This window comes from Lolium perenne, chromosome 1, assembly GCF_019359855.2.
Source record: "Lolium perenne isolate Kyuss_39 chromosome 1, Kyuss_2.0, whole genome shotgun sequence".
Taxonomy (NCBI): Eukaryota; Viridiplantae; Streptophyta; class Magnoliopsida; order Poales; family Poaceae; genus Lolium; species Lolium perenne.
This window is the reverse complement of record NC_067244.2, coordinates 56,469,067-56,494,306: the sequence shown is the minus strand read 5'-3', so window position 1 is coordinate 56,494,306 and position 25,240 is coordinate 56,469,067. Positions and strand designations below refer to the sequence as shown.

The 25,240-nt window shown below is 46.3% G+C and overlaps 1 protein-coding gene and 1 long non-coding RNA gene across 5 annotated transcripts; both read right to left on the bottom strand.

Annotated features, from left to right (window-relative positions):
• Positions 1-16,934: 16,934 nt before the first annotated feature.
• On the bottom strand, positions 16,935-21,304 carry LOC127293036 (uncharacterized). Its single transcript, XM_051322588.2, has 3 exons — positions 21,042-21,304; positions 17,864-20,788; positions 16,935-17,780 (listed from the first exon to the last, which is right to left on the bottom strand). Exons 2-3 carry the CDS (start codon positions 20,721-20,723, stop codon positions 17,266-17,268), a joined length of 3,375 nt encoding a protein of 1,124 aa, XP_051178548.1. The 5' UTR covers positions 20,724-20,788; positions 21,042-21,304; the 3' UTR covers positions 16,935-17,265.
• Positions 21,305-21,667: 363 nt separating this feature from the next.
• Positions 21,668-24,618, bottom strand: LOC127293045 (uncharacterized). 4 transcript variants are annotated; one of them, XR_011754443.1, is made up of 3 exons: positions 22,559-24,618; positions 22,290-22,453; positions 21,668-21,877 (listed from the first exon to the last, which is right to left on the bottom strand). It is a non-coding gene; the product is annotated as an uncharacterized lncRNA (long non-coding RNA). The 4 variants fall into 4 exon arrangements; XR_011754442.1 differs by having other exon boundaries at positions 21,668-22,453; positions 22,559-22,943; positions 24,220-24,618; XR_011754441.1 differs by having other exon boundaries at positions 21,668-22,453.
• Positions 24,619-25,240: the final 622 nt, after the last annotated feature.

The following is a 25,240-nucleotide window of genomic DNA, read 5'->3' as shown; positions in this document are numbered from 1 at the left end:
GCTTTAGATTATAATGGTTTGAATTTTGATGATTGCCACATCTCTGAAGTTATAAAGTTCTTGCAAAAACTTGCTAAAAGTCCTAATGCTAGTACTATAAATTTGGCTTTCACACATCATATTACAAATGCTCTCATAAAAGCTAGAGAAGAGAAACTAGAGCGTGAAGCCTCTATTCCTAGAAAGCTAGAGGATGGTTGGGAGCCCATCATTAAGATGAAGGTTAAAGATTTTGATTGTAATGCTTTATGTGATCTTGGTGCAAGTATTTCTGTTATGCCTAAGAAAATTTATGATATGTTTGACTTGCCACCACTGAAAAATTGTTATTTGGATGTTAATCTTGCTGATCATTCTACAAAGAAACCTTTGGGGAAAGTTGATAATGTTCGCATTACCGTTAACAATAACCTTGTCCCCGTTGATTTTGTTGTCTTGGATATTGAATGCAATGCATCTTGTCCCATTATCTTGGGAAGACCTTTTCTTCGAACTGTTGGTGCTATCATTGATATGAAGGAAGGTAATATAAAATATCAATTTCCTCTCAAGAAAGGTATGGAACACTTCCCTAGAAAGAGAATGAAGTTACCTTTTGATTATATTATGAGAACAAATTATGATGTTGACACTTCGTCTCTTGATAATACTTGATACACACTTTCTGCGCCTAGCTGAAAGGCGTTAAAGAAAAGAGCTTATGGGAGACAACCCATGTTTTTACCTACAGTACTTTGTTTTTATTTTGTGTCTTGGAAGTTGTTTACTACTGTAGCAACCTCTCCTTATCTTAGTTTAGTGTTTTGTTGTGCCAAGTAAAGTCTTTGATAGTAAAGTAAGTACTAGATTTGGATTACTGCGCAGTTCCAGATTTCTTTGCTGTCACGAATCTGGGTCTACCTCCCTGTAGGTAGCTCAGAAAATTAAGCCAATTTACGTGCATGATCCTCAGATATGTACGCAACTTTCATTCAATTTGGGAATTTTCATTTGAGCAAGTCTGGTGCCATTTTAAAATTCGTCAATACGAACTGTTCTGTTTTGACAGATTCTGCCTTTTATTTCGCATTGCCTCTTTTGCTATGTTGGATGAATTTCTTTGATCCACTAATGTCCAGTAGCTTTATGCAATGTCCAGAAGTGTTAAGAATGATTGTGTCACCTCTGAATATGTTAATTTTTATTGTGCACTAACCCTCTAATGAGTTGTTTCGAGTTTGGTGTGGAGGAAGTTTTCAAGGATCAAGAGAGGAGTATGATGCAACATGATCAAGGAGAGTGAAAGCTCTAAGCTTGGGGATGCCCCGATGGTTCACCCCTGCATATATCAAGAAGACTCAAGCGTCTAAGCTTGGGGATGCCCAAGGCATCCCCTTCTTCATCGACAACATTATCAGGTTCCTCCCCTGAAACTATATTTTTATTCCATCACATCTTTTGTGCTTTTCTTGGAGCGTCGGTTTGTTTTGTTTTTTGTTTTGTTTGAATAAAATGGATCCTAGCATTCACTTTATGGGAGAGAGATACGCTCCGCTGTAGCATATGGACAAGTATGTCCTTAGGCTCTACTCATAGTATTCATGGCGAAGTTTCTTCTTCGTTAAATTGTTATATGGTTGGAATTGGAAAATGATACATGTAGTAATTGCTATAAATGTCTTGGGTAATGTGATACTTGGCAATTGTTGTGCTCATGATTAAGATCTTGCATCATATGCTTTGCACCCATTAATGAAGAAATACATAGAGCATGCTAAAATTTGGTTTGCATATTTTGTTTCTCTAAGGTCTAGATAATTTCTAGTATTGAGTTTGAACAACAAGGAAGACGGTGTAGAGTCTTATGATGTTTTCAATATGTCTTTTATGTGAGTTTTGCTGCACCGGTTCATCCTTGTGTTTGTTTCAAATAAGCCTTGCTAGCCTAAACCTTGTATCGAGAGGGAATACTTCTCATGCATCCAAAATACTTGAGCCAACCACTATACCATTTGTGTCCACCATACCTACCTACTACATGGTATTTTCCGCCATTCCAAAGTAAATTGCTTGAGTGCTACCTTTAAAATTCCATCATTCACCTTTGCAATATATAGCTCATGGGACAAATAGCTTAAAAACTATTGTGGTATTGAATATGTAATTATGCACTTTATCTCTTATTAAGTTGCTTGTTGTGCGATAACCATGTTTACTGGGGACGCCATCAACTACTCTTTGTTGAATTTCATGTGAGTTGCTATGCATGTCCGTCTTGTCTGAAGTAAGAGAGATCTACCACCTTATGGTTAAGCATGCATATTGTTAGAGAAGAACATTGGGCCGCTAACTAAAGCCATGATCCATGGTGGAAGTTTCAGTTTTGGACATATATCCTCAATCTCAAATGAGAAAATTATTAATTGTTGTTACATGCTTATGCATAAAAGAGGAGTCCATTATCTGTTGTCTATGTTGTCCCGGTATGGATGTCTAAGTTGAGAATAATCAATAGCGAGAAATCCAATGCGAGCTTTCTCCTTAGACCTTTGTACAAAGTGACATAGAGGTACCCCTTTGTGACACTTGGTTAAAACATGTGCATTGTGATGATCCGGTAGTCCAAGCTAATTAGGACAAGGTGCGGGCACTATTAGTACACTATGCATGAGGCTTGCAACTTGTAAGATATAATTTACATGATACATATGCTTTATTACTACCGTTGACAAAATTGTTTCATGTTTTCAAAATCAAAGCTCTAGCACAAATATAGCAATCGATGCTTTTCCTCTATGGAGGACCATTCTTTTACTTTCAATGTTGAGTCAGCTCACCTATTTCTCTCCACCTCAAGAAGCAAACACTTGTGTGAACTGTGCATTGATTCCTACATACTTGCATATTGCACTTATTATATTACTCTATGTTGACAATATCTATGAGATATACATGTTACAAGTTGAAAGCAACCGCTGAAACTTAATCTTCCTTTGTGTTGCTTCAATGCCTTTACTTTGAATTATTGCTTTATGAGTTAACTCTTATGCAAGACTTATTGATGCTTGTCTTGAAGTACTATTCATGAAAAGTCTTTGCTTTATGATTCACTTGTTTACTCATGTCATATACATTGTTTTGATCGCTGCATTCACTACATATGCTTTACAAATAGTATGATCAAGGTTATGATGGCATGTCACTCCAGAAATTATCTTTGTTATCGTTTTACCTGCTCGGGACGAGCAGAACTAAGCTTGGGGATGCTGATACGTCTCCAACGTATCGATAATTTCTTATGTTCCATGCCACATTATTGATGTTATCTACATGTTTTATGCACACTTTATGTCATATTCGTGCATTTTCTGGAACTAACCTATTAACAAGATGCCGAAGTGCCAGTTGTTGTTTTCTGCTGTTTTTGGTTTCAGAAATCCTAGTAACGAAATATTCTCGGAATTGGACGAAATCAACGCCCAGGGTCCTATTTTGCCACGAAGCTTCCAGAAGACCGAAGAGGAGACGAAGTGGGGCCACGAGGTGGCCAAACCCTAGGGCGGCGCGGCCCCTGCCCTGGCCGCGCGGCCCTATGGTGTGGGCCCCTCGTGCCGCCTCCTGACCTGCCCTTCCGCCTACTTAAAGCCTCCATCGCGAAACCCCCAGTACCGAGAGTCACGATACGGAAAACCTTACTGAGACGCCGCCGCCGCCAATCCCATCTCGGGGGATTCAGGAGATCGCCTCCGGCACCCTGCCGGAGAGGGGAATCATCTCCCGGAGGACTCTACGCCGCCATGGTCGCCTCCGGAGTGATGTGTGAGTAGTCTACCCCTGGACTATGGGTCCATAGCAGTAGCTAGATGGTTGTCTTCTCCCCATTGTGCTTCATTGTCGGATCTTGTGAGCTGCATAACATGATCAAGATCATCTATCTGTAATTCTATATGTTGCGTTTGTTGGGATCCGATGAATAGAGAATACTTGTTATGTTGATTATCAAAGTTATGTCTATGTGTTGTTTATGATCTTGCATGCTCTCCGTTACTAGTAGATGCTCTGGCCAAGTAGATGCTTGTAACTCCAAGAGGGAGTATTTATGCTCGATAGTGGGTTCATGTCTCCGTGAACTGGGGAGTGAGAAACCTCTAAGATTATGGATGTGCTGTTGCCACTAGGGATAAAACATTGGTGCTATGTTCAAGGATGTAGTCACTGATTACATTACGCGCAATACTTAATGCAATTGTCTGTTGTTAGCAACTTAATACTGGAGGGGGTTCGGATGATAACCTGAAGGTGGACTTTTTAGGCATAGATGCATGCTGGATAGCGGTCTATGTACTTTGTTGTAATGCCCAATTAAATCTCACAGTACTCATCATAATATGTATGTGCATGGTCATGCCCTCTCTATTTGTCAATTGCCCAACTGTAATTTGTTCACCCAACATGCTGTTTATCTTATGGGAGAGACACCTCTAGTGAACTGTGGACCCCGGTCCAATTCTCTATACTGAAATACAATCTACTGCAATACTTGTTCTACTGTTTTCTGCAAACAATCATCTTCCACACAATACGGTTAATCCTTTGTTACAGCAAGCCGGTGAGATTGACAACCTCACTGTTTCGTTGGGGCAAAGTACTTTGGTTGTGTTGTGCAGGTTCCACGTTGGCGCCGGAATCTCTGGTGTTGCGCCGCACTACATCCCGCCGCCATCAACCTTCAACGTGCTTCTTGACTCCTACTGGTTCGATTAAACCTTGGTTTCTTACTGAGGGAAACTTGCCGCTGTGCGCATCACACCTTCCTCTTGGGGTTCCCAACGGACGTGTTAACCACACGCATCACTCACCAGCTTACACAAGAGCTTCTTGTGAAGGGGAAGGGTGCCTTGGCGCGGATGCACTCGATGATCTTCCCCAAGATCAAGCAAGAGAAGACCCTGGGACAGCTGATCGATACCTTCACGGTTGACACCAAGGAGGTTATCGAGGTATTCAAGCGTACATCGCGCACTTTTGGTGCTGTCCTAGCCTTCCAGCTTATGATGGGTTACGGCTTTAAGGGTGACATCGAGGAAATGACTAAGGGGCTTCCGAAAGAGCGAGACGGGCAGCTTGTTGATTTGAGCGCCTTTAAAGCGTCTGCTCTTACTTGTGCCCGTCAGCTCCTTGAACTGGTTTCATCAAGGAAGTCATCGGCTGGACCCAGTTTATCGACTCAGACCCAACTCCCTTGATTCTTGTAACAAACTTGTGCCTTGAGCTGATGCGAAACATTGTTCTGCCGCAAAACTTATGCTTGTAATAAACTCTGTGCTAGCAATGTTGTTAGCACACTTTTGTTATGATATCACTTTCTTGCACTTCTCCCGATGGGAGTTATTTTGGATGTTCGGCTGTACCATATCCATCATCCCTTTATAACGGTATTTTCTGCAGGTCTTCCCAGTGCCCTCGTTTGTTGACGACTCGTCGGGTACCCTTCCTGAAAGTGATCGGATCCAGCGTATGAAGGACCGGGTCACGCAGATGGAAAAGGACTTACGCAGCACTTATGCCTTAGCTGCCATTGTCAATAAAAAGAGCGAGATTGCAGCCAACGTTGAGCGGTACATTCTTGGCGAGCTGCATAAGGCTACCGAAAGTTTAAACTGTAAGTTTCCTGATCCCTTTGCCTGTTTGCTTAACAACTTCTTGTCTGAGTCTTCACTGATTCTTTTGCCAGTCATAGCTTTGAACCATGCGGAAGAGAACAAGCGGATACACGAGCGAGTGCATGCTTTGACTCAGCTTTCCTCATCCGAAGAGATTTTCTGGCGGGAACACTCGAAGGCCTCGGCTGTCATCAAATTTCAGGATCGAGTGCAACAGGTCCACCAGTTCTTCGACAAGTGCTACAAGGCTATGAGGGTAGTTTGGAAGACGATGTTTCCTTTGAATGCAGTTCCCCCTACTCTTTTGACTTTGATGTCTGAGTTTGGAAATGCCAGGAAGGTTCGGGAGCTAGTAAGAGCTCAAGTTTTTGCAGGAGCCAAGTGTACGCTTGCCCTTGTGCTTGCTCGTTATCCTTCAGCTTGCTTGTTATCTATCGCCAATGCAACTGGTGATTTTGAAGAGCTGTACCCGAAGGTTTTAGCACCCGCCCATATAATTGTCGACAGGCTTGAGGAAGAGTCAAAGGTACCTGAAGAAAGGGAAACTCCGCAAGGGTGATGTCAAGGTGTAAAGTTACTTCTGTAAATTGTATTGGCTAGTCCATCTGAGTGTTAGGATTGTTGAGCCGAAACTTTTATCTGGTTAATACATGAATATGTACTTTTACCATGCCGTTGGCAAATATTCAAAGGAGCAAAGCTTAATTTCCCGTTGAATGTATGTGTACTAGTTGGTCAGCAAATCATTATGAGTGATCAGCTCGTGTTGCAGGTTTTGCTAAACCTGTTGTATGCGCAACTTTGCTTTCAACCGATTGTAAATTTCGACAGTCATTCCCAAATATTTCGGGTGTAATGATTCTGCCGATGAGCCCGTTGCTCTCTGATATTTCCATAAGTGAAATATCGAGCGTGGGTTGTGTATGAGTTTTCCAAACTCTTGCTTTGTACGGCACTTGTAGAGGCATCTGAAGCAGAGGGAAGGATTAATGTCCTCATTCTTCTTTGCAGTGCTCGTAGAGGCTTTTGCCCTGGGGCGCTATCTTCTGCCGCGCGTTATGCTGTTACTTGGTGGCGGCACGGTCATAGATGCTTTAGATTACTGCAATACTTTAACAAGAATCGAAACTTAAGTGCTTATTGATAGGGTAAATACGAAACTAGAGGGCGAAAACAAGAGGCTCTGTGTAAGGTAAAGGGAAAAAATTTAAAAACTAAGGGAGTGTTTTATCAAGGAAGGGGTTCTTCTCTTCTTTAGAAGCATCTTCCGATTTCTTCGTCATGCTGGTGATTGCTGCAGCGCTGTTGATCTCGCCAGGTGCGTGGGCAGCGATTGTCAGCGTCTTGCCGCCTCCTACATCTTCTGCTTCGGCGACTGCCGAAACTTTTTCCGCCGATGCTTTTGCTGCTGGGGCTTCAGGAGCTGGCTTCTTGTTGATTTCCCTGTCGAGTTTTTCCTCCTTGATTTCTTGTATCGTCAACTTGGGCGGGGGGTCGACAGTCTCTCGTCGTGGCCCAAACTTTGCAGCAATCCTTTGAAAGTCACGATCACAATTGTCCGAGCGCGAGAAGCTTCCGTAGACTGTGATGTTTGTCCCGCTGTTCCCTGGCATCTTCAGCTTGAGGTACGCATAGTGCGGCACGGCCATGAACTTGGCATAAGCTGGTCTCCCGAGTATGGCGTGATACTGTGATTCCCAGTTCACGACTTCAAACTCGATCTTCTCCTTCCTGAAATTGTCGGGTTTGCCGAAGACGACGTTCATGTATGCTTTGCCGAGAGAGTGCGCTGGTGAAGTAGGGAGTATCCCATGGAAGCGGGTGTCTGAGTCTTCCAACATTCTCATGGTGATCCCCATACTTTGAATTGTGTCAAGGAATATCAGGTTGAGTCCACTTCCTCCATCCATAAAGACTTTGCTCATCTTGAACCCTCCTATCTGTGCTTCGACCACTAAGGCGGCGTGCCCTGGTTTTGGTATAGTCATCGGGTGGTCCATTCGACTGAACGTGATTTCCTGAGACGGCCACTCGACATATTCAGAAATGTTCGCCATAACACTTTCTGCCAGGTTAATTTCTCGGGTGAGCTTCTTCATCTCTCTTCTTGAAACGCCTGTCCGGTGGATCATACTCATTTGCCCACGTGGTGGTGGAAACGCCTCGTTGGGTTGATGAGGCTGAGCTTGCTGGACCTGATGTTGTGATGGGGGTGGCGGTGGTGGTGGTGGTAGCTGTTGCTGGCCTGCCTGCTGGATGAGTTTATGCATATCGAGGAACTGCCGACAGTCCCTGAGCAGGTGGCTAGACTTTACTTTACCATCCTTAGAATCCGTATGAATGCAGGTAGCAAGGGGCGTTGATCTGTTCAGCGTAAGGCAATTCGGGAGTTCTCTGTTGTCGTGGTTTATAGTTGCCACGGTTCCCAGAGTTGTTCCGATTACCGTCCTGTCGATCGTCTCGCCTGTCGTCGTACCGATCATCCTGCCGATCAGAGTAACCTGCGGCCACCAAGTTATTATCATCGTAACTGCGGTTCTTCCTTCTCTTGTTCCGATCCCTTCGACCACCCGAATCATGCTTCGGCTGGTCATCCTCTTCGTCGTCACTGCGCTGTCGTGGCTTTCGGACGTTGTCTTCGCCATCGGCCCAGCTGTTGGCGATTTCCATTAACTTGGTTATGGTTTTCGGCTTCTTGCGCCCAAGTTCTTCTATATAGCTTTCACGTCGGATGCCATCACTGAAAGCGTCGATTGCTCTGTCGACAGATACGTCTTCCGCAGCATTCAGGAGTTTGGTGAACCTCCCGATATATGCGCGCATCGACTCCTTCTGCTTTTGCTGACAGTGCCGTAACTCCTCGATCCCGACGGGCCTTTTGTAGGTTGCTTGAAAGTTAGCGACAAAGGCTTCTACCAGGTCGTCCCATGACTTGATGGAACCCTTTGGCAGTCCTCTGAGCCAGGCTCGTGCTGAGTCCTTTAGGTAAAGCTGCAGGCACTGCATTGCTGCTATCTGGTTTCCTTTTTGCAGAATCACTGTTTGCAGGTAATCCTCTATCCAGGATCTCGGCTCCTGCTGCCCATCATACTTGGCGGCGTCGGTAGGGGTGGGTTTGAACTTCTTGGGTGGCACCGCCTCCCGAATTTTGTAGCTTAAGCAATCGCCCCCCTAAGTTCGCCGTCGTTCTCCTGGGTCTCATCCGAAGAATCGCTGTCGAATTTCTCTCTGAGGGCGCGTCGTCGTCTTGCTTTGTCGATCCTGCTCTGAGTGATTTCATCTCGAGCGTCTCTTGCACGATGCTTTGAGGCGCTGGCCTGCAACGTGGTCTTCTCCTTCCTCGGTACTAGATTGTCTCCTAATATCGTGAGGCTTTCTAAGGCGCCACGGTGAGCCTGAGCCATGGATCCTTCGGGACGCTGATTAATGAGGTATGCTGCAAGGTTGGCTGTTGCTCCCGCGACAGTTTTTGGCCGTGGCATGCCCGCGGTGTCCGTGGTCATAAAGGACTTGGTCAAGTTCGATGTTATCTCCCTTGCATCATCTTCCGAAAGCCTGGACATTCTTGATCGGTGTTTGCCTCCTCCGTGGGTACTTCGAGAGGCGCTTCCCTGCGAACCCCTCCGTCGCTCGCTGGATCGGTCTGCCGCAGATAGACGTTTCTCGAGGGTGGCTTGCTCCTTAGATAGGCGCTCCCGATTTTTCTCCAATATGGAGCGGTAGGCATTGAGAGTGCCAACCGTGGTCCCCGCCGGAAGCGGTGTGTTGTTAAGGACGGCTGCCTTGGCCGCTGCACACTCCTCCTCTGCGATGGTGTGGTCGCTATTGTCGTTGCTGGCGCTGTTTCCAAAACTGGCTCGCCTGCTGGAACGGGGGGTGCGATCTTCGTCTCCCCTATTAGCGACGTAAACTTGGAGGGGCGCCACTCTTCGGGTGTCTCCTCGGGCAATGCTGCCGATGCTGTCCTCTCCCGATGAATAGTAGGTGTTGCAGATGAACGGCGTGTCGCTTGACCCCAGTCCGTGCCTGGTGTCGCAGTTCACGCAGTAATATGAGGTAAGCTCCGAGGACGTGGGATCGTCAGATCCAACTGACATGGAAGATGCCGAACGGGGAGTCGAAGGCGCAGACGGACTCGGCGGGCTTGTAAGACCAGCCGAAAGGTCGAGTGATGACGATGCGCTCGGACTCGTTGATCTGGAGATAGGAGATTGCAGCAGCCGAAGAATTCCTTCCGAGTTGACGTTGTAGTGGACGCTCCCGAAAGCCATCTCCATGTTGCCTTGTAGACCAGAGAAGGTCGAGCGAGAAGATTCGCTATGCGGGGTGAATTCGTAGGAGCCGAAACGAATCGGGCTTCCCAGATGAGGCGATGATGGTGTTGACGAAGCTGCAGAAGACATGATGGGTTCAGCCGATGTCCGATCTTGTGCCGACAGGGTTCCCACAGACGGCGCCAATCATCGAGGGTACTCCTCGCCAATGCCCTCCGATAGGGGCTTAGGGTTAATGGAATCCTGTACGCTGACACGAGACATCGGTTCACAGACAAGCGGGGAGAGCAATTTACCTAGGTTCGGGGCCCTCGATGAGGTAAAACCCTTACGTCCTGCATGTCTGTTCTTTGATTATGAAGACAATGGGTTACAATGGGGTGCCGAATAGTTCGGCTGAGATCTAGTCGAGATTGCTATTGCTAGGGTTATGTTAACACCCGGATTTTTAAGTCCAGATGCCTACTATGCCATTCCTCGCAATCCCAGGAATATTGTTTTTGCGAGACATAATAGATTGATATCACAACACATCATTCATTACAACACATATTCGTCTTACAAATAAAGGATCACATGATCCAGTCTCATTACAATAATAGAAGTTCTATTTATTCATTACATAACACATAGCGGAAGCGAAAGTAGCGTAGTAGTAGTCCATCTATTCCACAGGCAACTGTTGACGTCAGGAGTGATCCTAGTTGTCGTAGACGTCCTGCTGTCCTTCTTCCGGGTTCTGGTACTCCTCTTCATAGTCTGGCCATTTGAATAGCCAGGGACACAGCCATGAGTACTTTAAAGTACTCGCAAACTAATACTAAGGTAAATACTATCAACTATAGTAAGGGGGTTCTAAGCTCTAGTTTTATTTGCATAAAGCCAGTTTTATTTCATAAGCACTTTAATAATCAAAAACCTTCATTTGTTCAACTAACTTACTCAAGTGGGAACATTAGTGTCATTCCCACAACTCAGTTGTGATTCAAACTCAAAGTCACCCTTCAATTCAAAATCACAAGTCACCATTCATATTTTTAGAAAAGTTCTGATGACGGAACAGTATGGCCTTTCCAACTGTCCATAACCGCGGACGCGGCTATTCGAATAGGTTTAACTCTGCAGAGGTTGTACACTTGTGCCACAATAATTGCAATAGTTCGTCAGGGGTAACTGGCCCTGATTTATCGTACGCAGTACGCGAACTACCAATCCTAACCTTTCATTTACATACTCTAGTATAGGCACCTCTCCCCATGAGCTTGGCCTCCCAGTGAAGACACGCGGTCAGCCTGGGAACTGCACAGGGCTTGGGCCGGACATTCACCTCATTTCACGTCATTTCACATCACTTCACCAGTACGGAGGCAGCCTCGGCATAACCCCTATGACGCTTGTTTAGAGGGAACCCATACTAAAATACATAAGTTTCCAGCTAAGCCTTACCCAGATTCAGGTATTGTGGGGGTACTTGTAAAATTGGAATGGTATCGCATCCGAACCCAACCATCAGTGTTTTTTTGGAAAAGTCACCAAGTCATTCACCAGTCATATTCACCTTCAAAAATCTCTCAATAGAATGACTCATCATTCCAAGGTTTTCAAAGTCATTTCACTTCACAAATTCCCAACTAGAGTAGTCACTTTTAATCTTGAGCACTAGCAACTAGTTATGAGGGGTGCTAAGTATCTTGGAGCTTGCTAGGCTAAGTGTGATGCTCTTGTACTACTCTATAATTCAACCAAGTGGATCATAAACCAAAAAGTAACTTTGATAAATAAAATCAAGTAAAGCTTGATAAGTAAAAAACTTGGGATAGGTTCATAAAGTAAAATGTAATGGTGCCTTGCTCTTGTAGAGCTTTGCACTTTGCAAGAATATAAACTTGCAACCAAAATAGTTTGCATTAGTCTAGCTTGCATTGGTAATAGCTTGCCTTGATTGGTGATGTGATCAAAGTTTTCTTGCCCTTCCTCTTGGTAGAAGACCTCTTCTTCTTGATAGTCTCCGGTACTAGCGTCTATAAACGAATACGAGGATACAATCACCAAACAACACTTAAGTAGTCTTAATTTGCCTTAATGGCTCACACAATGAATCTTAGCATCACTCCTTAACATCCAACAATTCTTCTAGAGTTTCCTTATTTAACATTAGGAAAATAATTTCCTCTCATTGAAAATTGAACTTAGGGTTTCTCTTTGGTTTGGAGAAATAATTTCCCCTCATTGAATTCTTCTTAAGATTTAATTTCTCTTATGAATAATATAGGACCTAGGTTGACCAAAGTCAACCTCTTCATACTTATCATTTTGAGAAAAATGATTTAAATGAGGTTCCATACCTCATGCAATTTAATACTAACATGATAGTGATTTAATGCCACCAAATAACTCAATATGAGAGTATATAGACCATGGTCACTACCTCATGTTGAATTATTTGAGAACAAGATTTAAATGAGAGGAAAACCTCTCATATGATTTAACACATAGTTGTAACTAATTTAAAAACTACTATTGAGGTGATTCAATATTCTCAAATAACCAGGGATGTTCCCATGTTGACCAAGGTCAACACTTCACACTTAGTATTTGAGAAAAGGGGTTTAAATGATATTCATCATCTCATGTGATTTAAATAACCTTTGCAATTTAAATACTATGTTGATTTAAATTCTACAAGTGAGCAAGTATGAGCCTAAGCATTTAAAGGTCAACACATTACTTCATATCACTTGTGAGAATGATTTAAATGAGGTGCTACACCTCATAGATTTAAATTCTAAAATTTGGATATAGTCTAAATGGGCTAGTATTGACTATATAGCCAATATTTTGATTCTAGCCCATGATCATGTACAGAACATATATCATATTTTTACATAATAAATTAGAGTTTGTTAAATGTGAATTATTGCAATTGGATTCACTTCAAAATTCAAAGTGGTTGATTTTTAAGATTTATTTGAATGCAGAAAAGTATTTGTTTTGTTATTTTTGCTACTCAAATTCTACACAAGATATGCAGTTGAATCCAGTGGGGTTAGTTAGAGAAAATCATAAGCTTTTTGGAACATTTTGAATCACTCAAATTGGATTTGTAGATTTTGAACTATTCAATTTATAGCAAGGGACCGGTATTGAAATTCAGCAGAAATGAATTAATTTGAAAAGGCTAAGTGGGCTAGGCGGGAAAGTAACTGGGCCGATTTGATTTGAAAAAGGGAAACAACAGCCCAGTAACGGCGCGGGCCTGCTGACAAGCGGTCCCACGCGTCAGTGACTTAAACTAGCCGAAGCGGTACCTGGCCACGTCGACCGTTAGATTAGATCGTCGATCGACGGCTGAGGGTCGTCGTTGTCGACGGGGGAGGAGAGCTCGCTGCGCCGGCGGGATAGGGGGTCGGCGGCGCGACGGAGGCTCCCGCGGGGTTCTGCTGGGTGCTGGTCAACGTTGGCGTGGACGAGGAAGCGATTGGTACCGTCGGCGAGGCTCGGGGCGGCGTGAATCGGCGACGGCGATCTGCGGGCTCCGGCGGCCGTCGGCTTCAAATTGGAGCGGTGTGAGGCTTAATCGAGGTGGAGAAGGTTTTGAGGAGGTCGAGGAGAAAGAGGGGAGCAGAAATGGTGTGAAGAAGGAAGGGCGAGGAGGTCTCTATTTATAGGGGCACGGGTGCTGCAAGGGTGCCGTGGAGGTCGTCGACGGCGAGGCCGTTCCAGGGAGCGAAGGGGCAAGCTATGATGCGCGGCGTGTAGGCGACTGCTAGGCGGTGCTAGCGCGCTTGAAGGGACGGCCGATGATGGTCTGTGGCGTGCTAGCGACGGTGGCGTCCTCGCGGTACGGGCACGGCAGAGATTGATAATGGCGACGGCGACAAGGCGGCCGCGGGCTAGTGAGCATGTCCAGGAGCTAGCTGGTGGTGTGGTGATGGCGCGTGCAAGAGGGCAAAGCGAGGGGAGGACGAGGGCGACCGGACACGCACGCGTTCTGGCGCGTCCAGTGACATGCCAGGGCGCGCTCACCGCGTGCCTGGCAAGTCCTGGGCTTGTCTGGGCGTGTTTGTTCCGTCCAATGCCAGGCTTGGTTCGATCCAGGGAGGGTACAGGTGTGCTCAGGGAGGTGCAGGGAAGTTTGCTGACATGGTGAAAGAGAGAGGGGAGAGCCAGAGAGATGAGTGGCATGGGTGTGTCCTTCATGGCCGGCATGGGGTTTTTGTGATCATGCCATTGCTTTAGTCGACCAAACCAGTACATGGCTTGATGCAGGGGAGGTACAGGAGCAGCAATGATCAAAGAGAGAAAGGGGTTTAGGCAAAAATCCAGAGGATAATAGAGTGTATGCCAAAACCAGAATCATGCCTGCAATGTGTTTGTGAAAATGGCCGCATGAAACTTTTGGTCAAAATTTGGGATTCTTTTTGGTGGATCTCATTTATATAATTAAAGAGAAAGAATGGTGGTGGTGGTGGTCATTTTGGCAAAGGTTTGTGAGATTTCAAATTTGGGGTTATCTTCTCATTAATTCAAAGTCTCCAATTGGCAATTCTCTACTGGTCAACCTGGTCAACATTAGCATGTGTGGTCAACATGAAAGTTGTTCACCTTCATATGGTCTTAGATGACATGGTCATAGTTGACCAAGTTTGGTTGAAGAAAAGTCAAAGCCAGAGGGGTAAAGAGGGGATCATGTTAAAAATCACCCAAATGACCATCATCACATGTGAGATGGTTTTGAGATTTCCTTTGATTTGATTCTTGTTTCTTTGATGCAATTGTGTTTTTTTTATCATAGATAAGTATTCTACAAGCAATAGATCAAGCATTGGTGGCCTTGGTTGAAGATTTGCAATTTTGGCTAAGTGTATGTGAGTGAATTTTGGGGATTTTCTCCCTATTTAATTTCTCTCCATTTGGTTTGATATTTCTTGACTCTAATGTGATTCTTATTAGTTTAGAATCATTTTAAGACCATTGATACCAATTCAAATGGTCTTGCTCAAAGATTTGCAAAAATGGCCATAACACATAAGAGGTGATGTGTCACTTTTCATTATTCTTGTAATTTGTTGACCTTGCTTTACTTGGACATGGGTTGGGGTCAATTTAGTGTTATATTAGGTTGAGGGATGGTTTCACATCATTTGGTCAAGGTTTAAAGTCATAGAACAAGAATTGGGTATTATGGCTATGTGTCACATATGCCTCTATGCATATGTTGCATTTGAGTTTTACTTTGACTTGGCTTGACCCAAATGGTGTTGTTGAGTGTGGAAATGGTATATGGAAGTGATCCAACCATTCACAACATGTATTAGGGTCAAGGTTCTTAAATTCACATATTTGCTATTTTGCTCTCATATGCCTCTATGGCATTTTTAGTTTCTTTTTATTTTATTTGGAAACCACTTGGAAATGGTTTGATAAGTACTAGGTAAGGTGTATGAAGGTTTTCCAAACCTCTAAGCAAAGTAGAAAGGTCTAGGGTAAAGATTTATAAAAATAGCCATAGGCACATATATCTTTTTCTTATTTAATTTCTTTTTATTTTAACTTAACTAGGATGGTGAAAAGAGGGGTGAGGTTTAGGGTTTTAGATCACTTCAATTTCTAATAACAAGCAATCATAGCAATAGCACAAGAATTAAGCAAGATCACTATGTATCCTACTTAATTAATAAAAGTTTTTGTTGGTTCCAAAATTTGGAACTAGTGAAATTCATTTGTTTTATTTTGAAATTCTTGGGATGTTACAGGTTACCTAGCTCTAAGCTTTTCCTGGCTAAGATTGCTAAGATTGATTGATCCTCGGCAGCCCCTCTCCTGGCCTTTATATAGGAGGCCAGGTCTCAAGAGGTCTAACCGAATACGACTAGATTTGCAATAGTTTAAATCCAATCTTTCCTTGTTTGTTCACTTCCTTGTCTTGCCCGTCAAGGAATCTTCTGGTACGCCGACCTAGCGGCCCATCACGCCTTCAGGTATCTTCATGGGCCTCCAATTAGTCAATACCGGATAGGGCAACGCTGGTTACTCGAAGGGTAATGCCCACGTCAGTTGGAAGCCTCTCGCCGTTTTCTTGTGAGTTACCTGGAATCCATAGTTAACATCAAGTGTCATCCTACTGAAGATATTCTAAAGGGCAAGTTCATTTTCGATCAAGAAGAACAACGTTTCCATGAACACAAGGATCCGACTGACAAGCTACCTATGCTCTGGGCGCCGCCGTGGGCTGGATGGTGTAAGCTTAATACCGACGGGTCCTTTGACAATAAGGGGGATGCAGGAGCTAGCATGGTTGTTCGTGATCATGATGGTAACATCATTCTCTCAGCATGTCGGAACCTACAGTCATGTAGGGATCCTTTTGGTGCTGAACTACATGCGATCATGGAGGGTTTATCTCTAGCCATACATTGGTGTAACTTGCCAATCCTAGTGGAAACTGATTGCCTTGAGTCGGTGAAGATGCTGAAATCTGAAGGTGTTGATCGATCTGTCCATGCACCAATGGTAGAAGAGATTAAGTCTCTGCTGAGAGTCCGTCGGACTTGTATTACTCATGTTAATCGTAGTCAGAATAGCAGTAGTCATTTTATGGCCAATTACGCTAGAACTCATGCTAGTACGGCTGTTTGGCAATGCTCTGGCCCAGATGGTTTAGCAAATATTTGCTACCAAGATTGTAACCCCTGATTTGAGTAATGCAAGTTATGTTTCGCAAAAAAAAAAGAATCATCTGAATCATTGAGGCCTTATCCACAACTTCCAATAGAGCATATGAATAGTGTGGAAGAAATCATGAACAAGTTTGCATTGTTTTCTTACGAACATCCAATTTGCAGGTTTCAATCTAAAAGGTAGGTTCCATTTGTGCAAACATCTAAGAGAGCATCTGGCTGGGTACAAGAAATCAAACATAGAGCACCTACATAAAGGACACAAACCGAGACAGTAGGAACAATAGGTGGCATGTTCTCTCTTTGACAAACATCTTCATTGACCAGATAGCCAGCAATGATTATTAATTGCATAATGTACACTAACTTCCATTGCATTATACCCCATTTTATGGTACACAAAATTATTGACCTGTCATGACTCTCCTGGACCATCTATAGATGGTATCCTATGGTCACTAAATTCCTATAGAAAAAATGCCACTTTGTACCTAAAGAGCGTGCACCTAGCAAAACGACACACTCACACGCACCCCCTTGCACTCTGTTAACAGTGGAGAGTGATTACATCATTTCTAAAGCCCCCCTGAAAGTACACACGCCCTAATTTGTTGCATCGTCAACATCACACTGCTAGTGGGGCCAGTCACCTGAGGGCTCAGGCTATCATCACTCACGGTCGTTGAGTAGGCCCAACGAACCCGAGCTCGCTCGGGCCTTGACCTGGGCCTGGGTTTGGACCGGTCTAGTGAGAGCCATCAGTTTTGTTGGCGAGATGGGCTTCTTTGGATCGGCCCTCTTCGTGGCCTCCGTCTCGCTCCCGCCTCCGTTGTTCCCGGCCTTCCGTGCATCACCGCCGTCCTCATGCCGGATGCCGCGTAGCAGCGCCGCCACGTCCTTGATGGTCGGCCGGTCCTCCGGCCGCGGGCTTGCGCACAACAGAGCGATGCCGAGGGCCTGCAGCATCTCCTGGACCTGCGTGTCCGGCCGGCCCTGCAGCCTCGCGTCGACGATCTCCGCTGGGTCACGCTTCCGGCAGAGGTGGTCGCGCACCCACTGCACCACGCTCTGCCCCTCGCCGAACGCCGCGTCCAGCGTGCGCCGCCCGGTGATCATCTCCAGCAGCACCACGCCGAAGCTGTACACGTCGCTCTTGGTTGTGATCTTGGTCATACATCCGTACTCTGCATAAACCTTAGGCGTCAGTCAATCTGGTGCTAATCATACAAGAAAATTGAATTTTGAACAGTATAGTTCAAATGCTTACCGGGAGCGATGTAGCCATAGGATCCGGCGAACGGCGGAGGCGACGAGTTGGCGCCGTCGTCGGCAACTCGGGCCAGGCCGAAGTCGGCGAGGCAAGCCTCGTAGCGATCGCCGAGGAGGATGTTGTCGGCCTTGACATCACGGTGGATGATCCCTGGCACGCAGTCGTGGTGGAGGTACGCCAGGCCCTCGGCCACGCCGACCGCGATCGCGAGGCGCACCTCCCACTCCACCACAGAGGCGCCGGTCGCGCCAGCTCCATGCAGAAGGCCGCCGAGGGTGCCGTTCGGCAGGTATTCGTAGAAGAGGAGGCGCGTCCGCCGGTTGGACGCCCATCCCAAAAGCCGGACTATGTTGCGGTGGCGGACACGCGGGAGCACGCTCACCTCGCACGCGAACGCCTCGACGGACGCCTCGTCGCACGACTGGAACTTCTTGACGGCGATCGTGACCCCTGTTGACGGGACGTTCGCGCGGTACACCTCACCGGACCACCCGTGGCCGATGACGTTCGCCGGAGTGAGGCTGCGAACCACATCGGCGACACCGATGTCAAGCTTCTGGTACAGCGTGACGTCCCACGGCGGCGACATCTCACCGTCCTTCTCATCGCTGCTGGTGAGCGCACCACGCCGGCGCCACCCGAACAGGACGAGTGCCGCGGCCAAGAGGAGGACAACGAGGGCGGAGAGCAACACGGCCATCGCGACACGAGCGGTGCGGCGCGCCTGGAGCTCGCGGTCGTTGGCGTCGCCTGGGCACCGCGAGAGGCAGAGCGCCCGGTTGCCCTCGACGTCGCTTGTAGGCAGCTTCGCGAAGAACGCCGTTTCCGGCAGCCGCCCCGAGAAGCCGTTGAAGGAGACGTTGAGCGCCACGAGGTTCTGGAGCGCGGACAGCGTCTCCAGATCGCCGGAGAGCTGGTTGTGAGAGACGTCGAGCACCCCGAGCCTCACGAGCCCAGCGAACTCCGCCGGCATCGCGCCAGACAAGCTGTTGCAGCTGAGGTTAAGGGTGATCTCCAACGCCGGAATCTTGCCGATGCTCCCCGGTATGTGACCCGACAGCGAGTTGCCGCCAACATCAAGGAGCTGGAGGCGGGAGCACGAGCCGATCTGCGGTGGTATCGGCCCGGACAGCCGATTACCGCTGAGGATGAGTTTCGTCAGCGAAGTGAGCATGCCGATGTCTGAAGGGAGCGCGCCGCCGATGGCATTGTAGGAGAGGTCGAGGTACTGGAGCGAGAGCAACTCTTTGAAGATTCCTGTCGGCAGCACGCCAGCGATGGCATTGTCGTGCAGATCCAAGAAGGTGAGGTTCCGGCACCCGGATAGCTCTGCCGGGAGGTAGCCGGAGAGCCGGTTTGAGCCGAGGTCCAGGAAGCTCAGATTCCCAAGCATGCCGATTTCCGGAGGTATCACTCCAGCGATGTGGTTGCCGCTTGCCCGGAAACGGTCAAGGGACGTGCAATTGCCGATCTCCGGTGGCAACTGGCCGGAGAGTTGGTTGTTGATGAGCAGCATCTTGGATAGCCGTGGGAGCCGGAAGAGCGACGGCGGGATCGGCCCGGTCAGAGCATTGGTGGACAGGTCGAGAGACTCGAGGCTGGTGCACTGGCCGAGCTCCGGCGGGATGGTTCCGGTCAGCTGGTTGGCCCACAGGTACAGCATGCGCAACGCTGGGAGGCCGCCGAGCTCGGCAGGGATGGCGCCCGTGATCTGGTTATTGTCGAGCTCCAGGTCGGTGAGGTTGCTGCACCGAGCGAGCTCCGGGGGCACCGTGCCGGAGAGCTTGTTCGCGCTGAGCTGCAGCTCCTGCAGCGAGGAAATCTTCCCGAGCGACGCCGGGATGCGGCCAGTGAGCCCGTTGAGCGACAGGTCGATCACAGCGAGCTCGCTGCACGACCCGAGCTCCGGCGGGATGATGCCGACGAGCTGGTTCTGCCACAACAGCAGGTTCTTGAGCTTCTTGAGCCCGCCGAGCTGTGCCGGGATGGACCCGGACAGCGCGTTCTCGTAGAGGTAAATGTTCTCCAGGCTGCTGCACCGGCCGAGCTCCGCCGGAATCGGGCCGGAGAGCAGCGTCGTGTAGATGGCCACCGTGGTGAGGTTCTTGAGCCGGCCGAGACTCGCCGGGAGCGGGCCGGTGATGCTTGTCTCGGCGAGGCCGAGCATGGTGAGGCTGGAACAGTCCCCGATCTCCGTGGGGAGCGCGCCGTGGAGATTCTTGTTGCCGCCGCCACGGAGCACCTCCAGGCTGGCCATCCGGCCGATGGCCCCTGGAATCCTGCCGGCGAGCTGGTTGTCGTAGATGATGAGCTCCCGGAGAGACGTGAGGTTGCCGATGGCATCCGGGATGGCGCCCTCCAGGCGGTTGGCGTTGAGGTACAGCGTCTCGAGCTTGCTCCCCGTCCGGCACAGCCCGGCCGGTATCGACCCCGTGAGGGCATTGTTGCTGAGGTCGAGGTGCGCCAGCGCCGGCAGCGCGCCGAGCTCCGGCGGGATGGGACCTGTCAGGTTCGTGCCAGTGAGGACGAGTCGGGTCAGCGTGCTGCCCACGGCGCCGGCCAGGTTGGCCGGGACGCCTCCTAGCAGGTCCACGAACTGCAGGCTCAGCTCGGTGACGCCGCCGCCAGCATTGCACGCCACGCCGGTCCACCGGCACGGGGATGCGTCACCGGCCTTCCAGTCTGCCAGCGCGCCAGGGCCGTTACGCAGCGTTGTCTTCCACGCGAGCAGCGCCGCGCCCTGTTCGTCCACGGCGACGACAGCACTGCCCACGCAGAGCAATGCAAGCGCGCAGCACCTGAGGAACGCCGCCATGGACGTCGACGGAGCCGTCCTCCATTTGCTTCTTCGACTCATAGCACCAACGAGACGCACTGCGCGCGCATATAAGAGCAAACACTTCCTCGCCGTAGTTGTACCAACTACCAAAGTACAATTATGTGCAAGAACATCAGTACTACTACTACAAGGGAAGCTAAGCTACTTAATTCTATAGAGCTTTGCTAATTTGCCTCTCAAATCTTGGTCTTGCTTATGTCGCAAGCCTACTAGTAACTAATTAATGGAGTGGTGAAGAGGTTTAGCATAAGTAGAGAGAGGAAGAGAGAAGGAGGTTAAAGTGAGTATTTGAGGTTGATGAGATGATGAAGCAATAGAGGGAGGCGACCTTTGTACCTGCAGAATCTCTGGATCCAAGGCAACAGTGCACACTACCACACCTTGTCCCTCCTAGGAAATTGTTCAGAAGTGCCCTCTTCTGGCCCCTCCAGGATTATTTTTTTAACTCCATTTCAAAATATTTGGCCATAGTCACCATTATTGGGATTCATCGAAGATTAAGTATTTGAATTTTGGACAGGCGTCACCATCACCAACGTCTAATTGCTTTGCAGTGCCCAACTTGGGGAATTTTTTAACAGCAGTAACAGCTTTGCTAGCTGCTAAGAGTAGGAAAAGATGGCATCCGGGGTGAGCAGCTTCATCATGGAAAGGGTGTGTCTCAACAGGGATAACATTAAATAACAAGCACGTCACAGCTAGTAAGTTTGATCAACTGATACTTAACAGCCTGCAGTTAGATACCTTGCTGTAATTTTGGACTTTGCAGGGTGACAATTGGAGTGCTAGTCAGAACTGAGAGGCAATGGGACCAATAGTTCCAAATGAAAATAAATGGAATTGGAATTCATCCTCTACAAGAATGGAAATCAAACCATATTTCTGTAAACTTCTCCAAGATATCCTCTTCCTGTACAAAGAAGATTGGAGATCAAGTAGAAAAGGAGAAAACTCAGCTGCAGTAAACCAAAGATTCAGAATAATGATTTCTGTGGAATATATATTTAGCAAAATGACAACTCAGTACCTCACAAACAATAGATGTCAGAGTGAACAGAATGATGGCAACAACGAAGTTAGAAACGTATTCTTAATGTTGATAAATCATTCTCCTTTATTTTCAGGTTAGACTTGAGTGTTAGACACCTCGTTCCGTGATCACCCGGTAAGACCTGCAATGTAATTGTGGGCACATCAGGGTGACAATTGAACTACTGAGGTAGGAATAATTTATCTCCACTCTCCAGAGTTGAAAGTTATAACAAGAATAAAAACGAGACATCACAGCTGGTTACCCACTGGTGACACACATGACACAGAGGTTGAAGAAACAGTTCATTCCATGCAGTAACAATACTATAAACCCCTGACGGCAGAGGCTGTTTCCTGGCAGGAATGGATTGGATCTGAAGCTAACACAACATCAATGGAGAGGCTGTCACATGCTCCCGGTTAGATCTAATCTTGCCTTTCACACTGCCAGGAACTTAGTTAACTGCTGCCCATTTGTACTTTGTGTCAAGCGGGGTGGATTATACTAGTGAAAGTAGATGAAATTTTGCAGGCGCGCAGATCTAGATCTACCTTCCACCCTCCAAAATTCCTCTTGGTAAATGGGCAGCTCAGATTAGCCAGTGCAGAACTACTGATCCCACAGAAGATGATGGAACTTGCAGAGTATTTACATTGGAATCACAACTTCTATTTGCAGTGTTGGTTGTTTTACCAACAAGAGATGGTACATGCTGCTGCTTTTTACGGTAAAGAACATCGTTACACAGATAAATGGCCAATGATCAGAAATATAAGTAACTTGCAACTAGAGTCATTTTTTGAAATCAGTGAAAACGCACCGACTGTGAATTGTGATTGAAGTATGCCTGACAAAATGTTTGTTGATGATCCCGCAGAAGATGATGGAATTTGCAGAGTATTTACACAGGAATCACAACTTCTATCTGCAGTGTTTGTTGTTTTACCAAAAAGATACGGTACATGCTGCTGTTTTTACAGTAAAGAACATAGAGATAAATGGTGAATGATCGGAAGTACTACAATTAACAAGCAATTAGAGTCAAAGCATAACAACAACCTCTCCAGATCAATGGCTCTTCTACCTCTGTCCCTCCACAACCTTTCTTCGTCGGCGATCCCCCATATTAATTTGTGGTCTTATGCTTTGTTAAGGACTGTTATTACGCTCCTTCCAGACCACCTAAAAAATCGCCAGGTTTTTTTCTGATACCCAAATCAATCAAGATCAGTGTTCATGAATTACAAGTAACATAGCATCGTACAGAAAACTGAAAGCTGGCACAAACAGCAAAGGCCTAACATTTTTTTTCAAATAAACACAAAAGCTTTGCGTCTCAGTTTACATGGATGCAAGAGAGTGGAGGCCACAATCTAGCATGTTTGCATACTGATAGAAGAATGCGTAAAAAAAGTACCATCATTTGCACAATGAAGGAGTTTTCAAGATTTTTTACCCATGTCATCACCTAGATCTACCAACCTTAACTTGTTTTTCTAACTCCATTTGGTATCTTGATGCGCATAGCATCATCAATTTTGCTGGCAAGTTCCTGAATGGGCCTGCTCTCTTGATGCTTATGCATGTAATTCGTAACTGTATGCAGATCGACCTATAGTTGAAACTTGAAAGGCATCTCACTGTGTTATTTTTTATTATATTAAGTGAAAGTGATTAGTATGTCACGTGAGGCAGTGGACTCTAAGGATACGTTGCCGCGTGCTGTGTCGACCCACACGTCAATATTCCATTCGTTTGTAGGTCCCCATAGACATGGTGTGGCTATTGGTGGTACTCATGTGTTTCATCTCTTGCTGAAGAGGGTAAATTACATGTAAACATATATAAGAAATCGTACACACTAAAAAGAAAAGGTAGGTTTAAAGGCCAGGAAAAGCAAAGGTGGGCAAAATTCAAACAGAAATGGTAAGAGGAGAAAGGGACTCAACAACAGAAATATTTGAGAGCCAGCTTGCAAGTGACACAAACATGAACAAATATTGCATTGCCTAAGAATTGAAATGGTGCTAGTGAGAGAAACTAAGAAATAGGGAGAATCTAGGTATGAGGGACAGGGAGGTGGTAGGGCACATGGAGGGGTAAAAGGACCATGAAGAATACAATAGCACAAGGACAAGGATAGGCATCATGTGAGAACGAGATGGTGGAACAGATATGCGTAGATGATAGGTATCATTGGGAAGAGGTAGCCATTAGTTTAACTCCAAGCAATTAAGAGCAGGCATGATGTGTATCAGCAATAAACAAGTGATGTTAGTGCCTTAATTGATGCTGATGAATGAACCAAAAAAGAGCTTCCTGCGAGGGGTGGCCACTGGTGTGCAAACCCTTGTATTTTCAAATGAGAATTACAACTTTTTGATGATTAATGAGGCGCATGTCAAGGCAGACAAGCCGACTCTAAACAGTGAACAGTTTTGCTAAACATCAACTAATTTTTCGTTCATTTCAAATGGTTACCTGCTGAAAGATCCTTGCCTTGGCGGTGCTGTAGTAGAACACAGATCCATTTGCCACTGCCAGCCGAACTGCTCCAATTATATTGTATCATTTGCTGAAATTGTGCCCAGTCAATGAAGGAAATGTGTGCCTGCTATTAGAGAGAAAAGTAGAAGGATGTGTATTTACGCTGACAGGCTCAAGGATCACACGGGAAGGTTACAACTTACAAACACAAGGAATTTTACCAGTTTAATTTTTCACATACGGACATACCTAAGCAGAAAAGGATCCAAGATAAACCGTGATCGAGGAGGAGTTGAGTTTCACGAAAACTCACGAAGAAATGCCATTTCTATTTTCCTTCAATAACTTCTCTTCATTTCCTCACAAGCTCAAAACTAATGTATAGCTAAATCTATGAAAAACTGTGCCGTGTGTGGTTTCACCGGTTTTCCCAGAAAAACTGTGCCGTGTGTGGTTTTCTCTTGTCTAGTTTTCCTTATAAACCGGACACGGTGTTGTGTTTCTATCGGTTTTCGGCCAGTTTCCCTTATAAACTTGCCAAATTTCCCTCTTCTTAATGAAAAGGCAGAGCTCCTGCCGGTTGCTCCAAAAAAATAAATCTATGAAATAGCAATGAACAGAAATCAATAAAAATCTACTCACTGTTACCACCATGAAGCAGTGGAAAGATACACAGATTTAACTATAGTCATATAATGTGCGTAACTGTAAATTCCATCAACTTTGTAAGTAGAACTGTACATTTTTGCATATATCAATCACACTAATCATTTTTTCCATTGCTAAACATGGTTAACCGATCAATACAAAGCACCCTGGGATGGAGATGTAGACCACAAAAATCAACAGTTCTTTAGTGCACACGGTGGAATGATTAGAGATTCAAATATAGAATTGGTGGGCGGCCTATTCACACTCAAGCTATACATCTTTAGCTACGGTTTAATAATAAGATAGTAGTTCTTTAGAGAAACCATCTCGGGAGCAGTGCCCGGGTTCTGAGCATAGTGGAATT